The following is a 6,142-nucleotide window of genomic DNA, read 5'->3' on the forward strand; positions in this document are numbered from 1 at the left end:
AATGTCATGGAAATGTATGTCATGGTAATTTGGGCTTTTAGATGAAACTTTATTAATCCCTTGGCTGGGTTCCTCCGAGAAATTCAGTTTTTTGGTTTTTTGGGGGGGGTTTTTTTAGATTAGGTGAAATTTTTAGATTAGATGAAAATTTTAATAATTTCTTTGAACTTTTCTTTTTACAAAGTGGATTTATTGCACAGAATACATATTTAATGACTTAGATCAGAGCATGATGCCACCACCACCATCATGCTCTTAGGTTTGAAATCCTCACATTTACTCCTCCAAACAGATATCTTGTAATTATGGCCTGAAAGCTCATTTCTCATCCAATCATAAAACATCTCCAAAAGACATTTGGCTCGTCCGTGTGGGAAGCTGCAAATTTCATTCGAGGTTGTCAATTCTGGAACAAGGGTTGTTGTTTTGGTGGGCACCCTTGTAGTTCATGGTGATGTAAAACTCACTTCACTTAGGAGTGTGACGCTGGCATTCCAGCAGTTTCCATTTCATGACAAGCTTGACCCTTGGTGGTTCCTAAACATCCTAACCAATTTCCTGTCATCTGTGGGTGACAGTTTGGGTCTTCTTCCAGACCTTGGTAAAGTGTTGATATATCCAAATAACTTGTACTTATGTATAATTTTCATAACAAATGATAAATTATCAGGGTTTCCCCCCCCTTTAGAAATAGCTCTAACAAATCTGGTTTATGCTGGCAAAAGTAAACTACTAGTTGTCAATCACGATCAAGTCAATAGGCCTTGGCTTTGTCCAGTTAAAGACATTGTAGAACCTTCAGCACAACTCCTTCCACCCTGGAAACATAACAATTCAAAGACATTCACACCCATAATGTATGCATGTAAACCTTGACCACTTATTTGTTCTCATGTCTGATATGTGTTGTATGAATTTATAAATAATCAAGACCACTTCAGTAAAAAAAGCTTTTATTTGCAGAACATCAAATCTCCTTCAAGAGCAATGGTAACATTAAGCTATTGGCATGTGGTGATCTGGATACATGAGCTGCACTGTGATCACATCAGCTTCTCTTTGGACTTTAGTTATAGAACCTAGTAAGTGCAAGCAAAGTCTGTCTAGAACATAGATCTTCTGGCATAATGCTATGAGATCTGCGCTGAAATAAAAAGGATTTCTCAGAAAGGAAACGGCCTATCTGCTCTGCCAACTCCAGGTTAGTATTCGCTCATTGCCAATATCATCTAACTATCATGACGTCTTGCAAAGAAAGACAGTCTTGTCAGGTCTCCACAAGCACAAAAGGCACATTATGTATTTAAGAGATAACAGGCGATTTTCCACAGTTGTACACTGGCATGGATATTCTGCTGTATGAGCTTTGATCCCAGCGATAGGCTGTTAGTTTTCACCCCCACAGAGAGCGAGCAGAATCTTCTCGTAATCATCTGCGGTGTCATCCTAAATGGGGAAAAATACAAGTTTGTTTTTTTTGTTTTTTTAAATCCATAAATCTTTACATGTTTTCTTTTGACATTTTTGTACCGTCATATGCACAATCCATTCAAAACTGAACATCTGGAATGGGTTTAACTTTTAGATGTTTGCTCACCAGAATGTCCTGGTAGAGTGTTTTGCCATAATTCTTCTTGTAGTCTTCCTTGATCCGCTTCATGTCAATTTCAGAGCGGCTCACCATGATGCGGGTCAAGATAGGCTTGCGGGTACCTTTACCCTGAAGGGCAGAAAAGAGCCAGTCATGAAACATTTATATTATAACATACCATTGATTATATTATATGTGGAAAAGATAACAGAAATATGAGATTAATGGGAATTTTTAAAAGTAAAAGGTTTTAGATTTGACTATTATTTCTATTTAGCGAAGAGCTGTTTTGCTACAGAACTTCAAGAACTGGACAAATTATAGGGGATTTACTCTCTATATCTATGCAACTGACTAAATGAAAGTCAGTTTGTAACTTAAAAACCATCCACCTAGTTATCTTGTTTAGTAAAAACAGATCAAACATGTCAAAAGGAGCTCCAGTGGGCAAAGGAATACCCTTTTTCAGCATTATGATGCTACTATGTTCAGACATTCACCCAGTGATAAATGTATTAAATGCATGAAGACTCCTTTGTCCATGGCTCAAGTTTCTCATGCTGGGACACTTCTCCAGTTCATGGGAGCCTATTTCCGACACTGACTGAGTGGTTTATTATTTATGTGACTTAGCAGATTAGATCATTTATGTGAATTAGCCAAAGTTAGCAAATTCTGATCCAAAGCAGCCCAGCATTGTTCACCAACAGCTTGCCCAAGGACACGTCAATATATAGATGCAGAAACTGGGGACTGAACATCCAACCTACTAAATAGCAGACAACTGGCTCTAAAACCTGAGCCACATTGACAGCCAATCAGTTTTTTCAAATGGCAATTGGCATCATCCAAATTAAGGAGTACTTCTACATTAATCCACTTGTGAATTATTTCCCCTGTAATATTCAGTTGTTCCTGTAGCAGCACATATACTGTACCTTCATGGCCAAGTAGAGTTTCTCTGCAAAGAAGGCAGTTCTGCTTCCAGCACACTTCACTGTGAATATATATTTTTTTAAAGTTTTAATCCAGTCCATCCAGAATATACTGATTTAATGCTAAAGTAATAGAGTTTAGAGGTTTCGTAAACAGAGGTTTGACTTTACCAACTGCTGTGAGGCAATTCTCAATATCTCCCTTCAGTTCGAGGTCAAGGGCTTTGGCCACATCCACTTTGCTGTACTTTTTGTACCTATCAAACACTGAAATAGAATACAGATTAGGTGCTATTCCTAAGAAGGAGATGTTAAAGATAAGACTTAAAAAAAATATATACTTAACGGTGCATCAAACAGACCTTGACGGAGATGAATGGCACTCCTGCTGGTTAGGATGTCGATAAAGACAGCGCAGTTCGTGCCCTTCCTGGCCTCTCCCGCCTCATACAGAGCCCTGGCATCACTGTCAACCAGCTGCTCGCAAACTCCTTCAGTCCTGGCAGCCTGCGATATGAAGAAACAGATTGATTGGTGTACTGATGGAATCAAACTAGCTAATTAGCTAATTTAATAAATCATAGATATTTTTAAGAGTTGGAAAACTGAAAAAGCACAGTAAGCACAAACAATGTTCTATTTAATGCCACTGAATTCACCAAGAAAGCTTCACATTTCTCAAAATTTAATTAAAATGTGGCTTTCAACTTTAAAATGTGAACTGAGTTTGTAAGATATCCAAATGAGAGTACACGTGACTGTATGTGTGCATGTCTAGGGAGTAAGTTTGCTTTTTATAATCAGCTCAGTGTTCCAGCTTCAGTGGGGAGTCTTATGTTGTTTCAGAACTTAGAGCATCCTGGTGCTATGACAGAATAAATGATTTTGAGATCCTGCAACAGATCAGTAAATAAAACACACTCAAGTACCTTGCAGAGTGCAATGAGGGCCGTCCTGAAGTCTCCACTAGTGTCAGACTTGATGTCCTCTTCCAGCTCTTTCTTGTATTCTTGGCAAAGTAATCGCAAAAGTGGAATTAGTTTTCCCACTGACACTTGTGTCGTTGTTCAAATTTTAGCTTCTGGAAACTGAAGATTGTTGCTTGAACTTTGGCACAAACCTTCCTTGTAGACTTTCTTTAGGTCTACGATCTGCCTGTTGGTTCGGGAAGCTAAAATCTCAATCAGAGTGTCCTCGTCTGTTCCCAGACCCTGAGGCAGAGATGCACAGATAGAAGGATTGAGACAAAGTCTCTTAATGCTTCACAAAACCAGTTAAACACCTTTTAGCCACCTCCCTTTAGAAAAACAAAGGATTAATATGTTTAAGTGGGTGGATATCATCATGTGCCAACAATAAGAGATCATGGTGATACCAGAGAAAGCATTTACACAAATGTAGTCAAGTACTCTAATAGCTTTTTCTGTCAATGTGCTCATCTTAGTAATGTGTGTTTGTGTACCTTCATTGCCAGTTTTAGCTGCTGGGCATCATACTGGGCAGGAGTTTTCAACAGAGCCAACACGACTTCCTCCAGATCTCCCTTCAGAGCATTTTTCAGGGCTGTGTCCAGAGGCTATGAGGTATCAACGGATGATTAAATGTATGATCCAGAGGAAGTAATGTTTCCTGTCAGTTTTGGAACTTCTTGCTCCGATCGTGTTTGTCTAATTGTCATTACCTTGCCGTTGGCCTTCTGGTAAGCCTCTTTGATCTGCTGCCTCTGCTCGTTGCTCCTTTTGACCAGAATTTCAATAATGGTGTTCTCATCCACACCTGCACAAGCGAGTAAAACAAGCATTCCTGTCATTCTGCAGCAGTATGACTGTTCAGCATTCATTGTTTGGTGTGTGTGATCCCACAGAGAACAGAATGTAATCACATATGATGGCCAGCAGAGGGTGTTAAGATTCTTGACAAGGAAGACAAGAAAGTCTGTACTTAACACTTCGATACACATTGCAACACCAAAGCATGCTCGCACACGCTCCAAAGCGTCCCTCATGCATTTCAGCTTCACCTTTTGTCTTGATGGCCTTGTCCAAGACTGCTGCATCTCCACTAGGGTTGAAATTGAGCGCTGGCTTCACCGTTCCTTCATTCTTTAAAGCCTGAAACGTGCCAGATTATTGTGTTTGGTAAATACTTGTCTGCAGTTTAGAGGAATGTACAAGGTGGGATACAGGGGTGCATTTTTCAAATGTTTTAACTACAAAAGTGTTGAAACCCAGTGACTGTATCCTTGAAATTAAGGCAGAAAAAAAAGGAGCCCCTACGGTTCCTCCCTTATTATTTCAGATGTCAACACAAAGCTTTTAAAATGTTGGCAGATGCCCTGTTTGGACTGAAGTGAACAATGAAAGAGTCCAAACTGTTATCCTACAACTTGTGCAACTTTTTCTAAACTTACTTTAAGAAATCGGTGAAAGGAGAAGTACCATTTTGTTCTGTTTGCAGAGTTTATAAAGGGAGGAGCTCAAATTCCGGCTTCAGTGACTCATACATTCCCAAAACTCTCTCTGGTTATCATTCTCTGTGCATATAATCTTTACAGTTCAGGCCCCTTTTTACTTTAATGATGTTTCTATAATTAATCTACCACCATTTTTTTTTTAGTTAATTTCCTTCCTCTCTTCAACATCTAAACTCATTCAATCTTTTTATATCGACACCTCCTACGCAGCGATTTTCTACTCTGCTGTACTGCCAGATCAGTTTTTCCACCCTAGCATACCACAGGAAGAGACGGGGAAAAAAAGAAAAACAGGGTGTTTGGCCTTAGCAACTGGAACCACAGTGTTACGTACTGAATCATCGGGCATGCCCAAGTAAACGCTCTGCTCCAAGAAGGCCTGGATGAAAGACATGGTGGGGAGTGGTCTGTCTGTAAGAGAGGAGGAGAAGGAGAAAGTCAGCAGTGTTTGATCCAAATATGAACATTTATCGTAGCATTTAAAGTTTTGTTTCTCCTTGTGAGAAACAGTTGAGCATCTAAAAATAAAGTTTTTTGTAAATGTTGCTCAAAGTAGTGACTCTTTTGGCAATCTTCTAAGTTCTAAAGCATTAAACTAAAAAAAAAAAAAAAGGGGTTTCTTTTATCTGCTGTTGGAGAGGTCAAGTGCAAGTCCAGATATCTACTCTGATTTACAATAAGCAGTTTTCTATAATGACAAGCATCTGTAGCAAACACCCTGGCCACACCCACTCTCATCTCTGATACGGACATACATTATAATGTGGGATAGAACATATCTATTTATATCGATTGATTTTATGATAGAATTTGACTTCTCTACGTAGTTGGGACAGCCGAGCACGTCAAGACAAACGTTAACCTCACACTCCCCTCCGCCTCGTAAGTTGCACCAATCAATATACCTTGCTGCAACTTTAGATCTCATCGGGGAGAGGAGACCAAAAGCCATCAAATCTCGCTCCAAACTCAGCTGAGTTCAGAATCTACAACGCCAAAGATTTCCTGGGAGTCAAAAGACTTACCGTGTTGCCTTAAAGAGAAGAAGTTTGTCTCACCGAGTTTCCAGGGGCGTTGTAGTGACAGAAAGCGTGTATTTATACTCGAGCACAAACCACTCCTAGTGACGGGTCCAGCCCACGC

The 6,142-nt window shown here is 39.6% G+C and overlaps 1 protein-coding gene across 2 annotated transcripts; it reads right to left on the reverse strand.

Moving 5' to 3' along the window:
- Positions 1–936: 936 nt before the first annotated feature.
- anxa1a (annexin A1a) lies at positions 937–6,142 on the reverse strand. Of its 2 annotated transcripts, none has more exons than XM_086313776.1 (12): positions 6,025–6,142; positions 5,334–5,410; positions 4,547–4,637; positions 4,208–4,302; positions 3,989–4,102; positions 3,647–3,737; positions 3,456–3,535; positions 2,889–3,033; positions 2,698–2,793; positions 2,530–2,588; positions 1,598–1,720; positions 937–1,446 (listed from the first exon to the last, which is right to left on the reverse strand). In XM_086313776.1, exons 2-12 carry the CDS (start codon positions 5,391–5,393, stop codon positions 1,387–1,389), a joined length of 1,014 nt encoding a protein of 337 aa, XP_086169902.1. In that variant the 5' UTR covers positions 5,394–5,410; positions 6,025–6,142; the 3' UTR covers positions 937–1,386. The 2 variants fall into 2 exon arrangements, with proteins under 2 accessions (XP_086169902.1, XP_086169903.1); XM_086313777.1 differs by having other exon boundaries at positions 6,033–6,102.

The sequence above is a fragment of the Aulonocara sp. 'chitande type north' Nkhata Bay genome, linkage group LG12, assembly GCF_057382095.1.
Source record: "Aulonocara sp. 'chitande type north' Nkhata Bay isolate Kocher_YH1m ecotype deep benthic linkage group LG12, A_spYH_male_GT1.1, whole genome shotgun sequence".
NCBI classification, from domain to species: Eukaryota; Metazoa; Chordata; class Actinopteri; order Cichliformes; family Cichlidae; genus Aulonocara; species Aulonocara sp. 'chitande type north' Nkhata Bay.

What these genes read in the sequence shown, in the direction of transcription:
- anxa1a (XM_086313776.1), bottom strand. Translation starts at nt 5,393, where the DNA reads ATGTCTTTCATCCAGGCCTTCTTGGAGCAGAGCGTTTACTTGGGCATG. An exon ending in AGCTAAAACTGGCAATGAAG is followed by an intron (nt 3,738 to 3,988) that starts GTACACAAACAC and finishes TCTCTGCCTCAG; the next exon opens with GGTCTGGGAACAGACGAGGA. An exon ending in TGCCATTCATCTCCGTCAAG is followed by an intron (nt 2,794 to 2,888) that starts GTCTGTTTGATG and finishes ATTCTATTTCAG; the next exon opens with TGTTTGATAGGTACAAAAAG.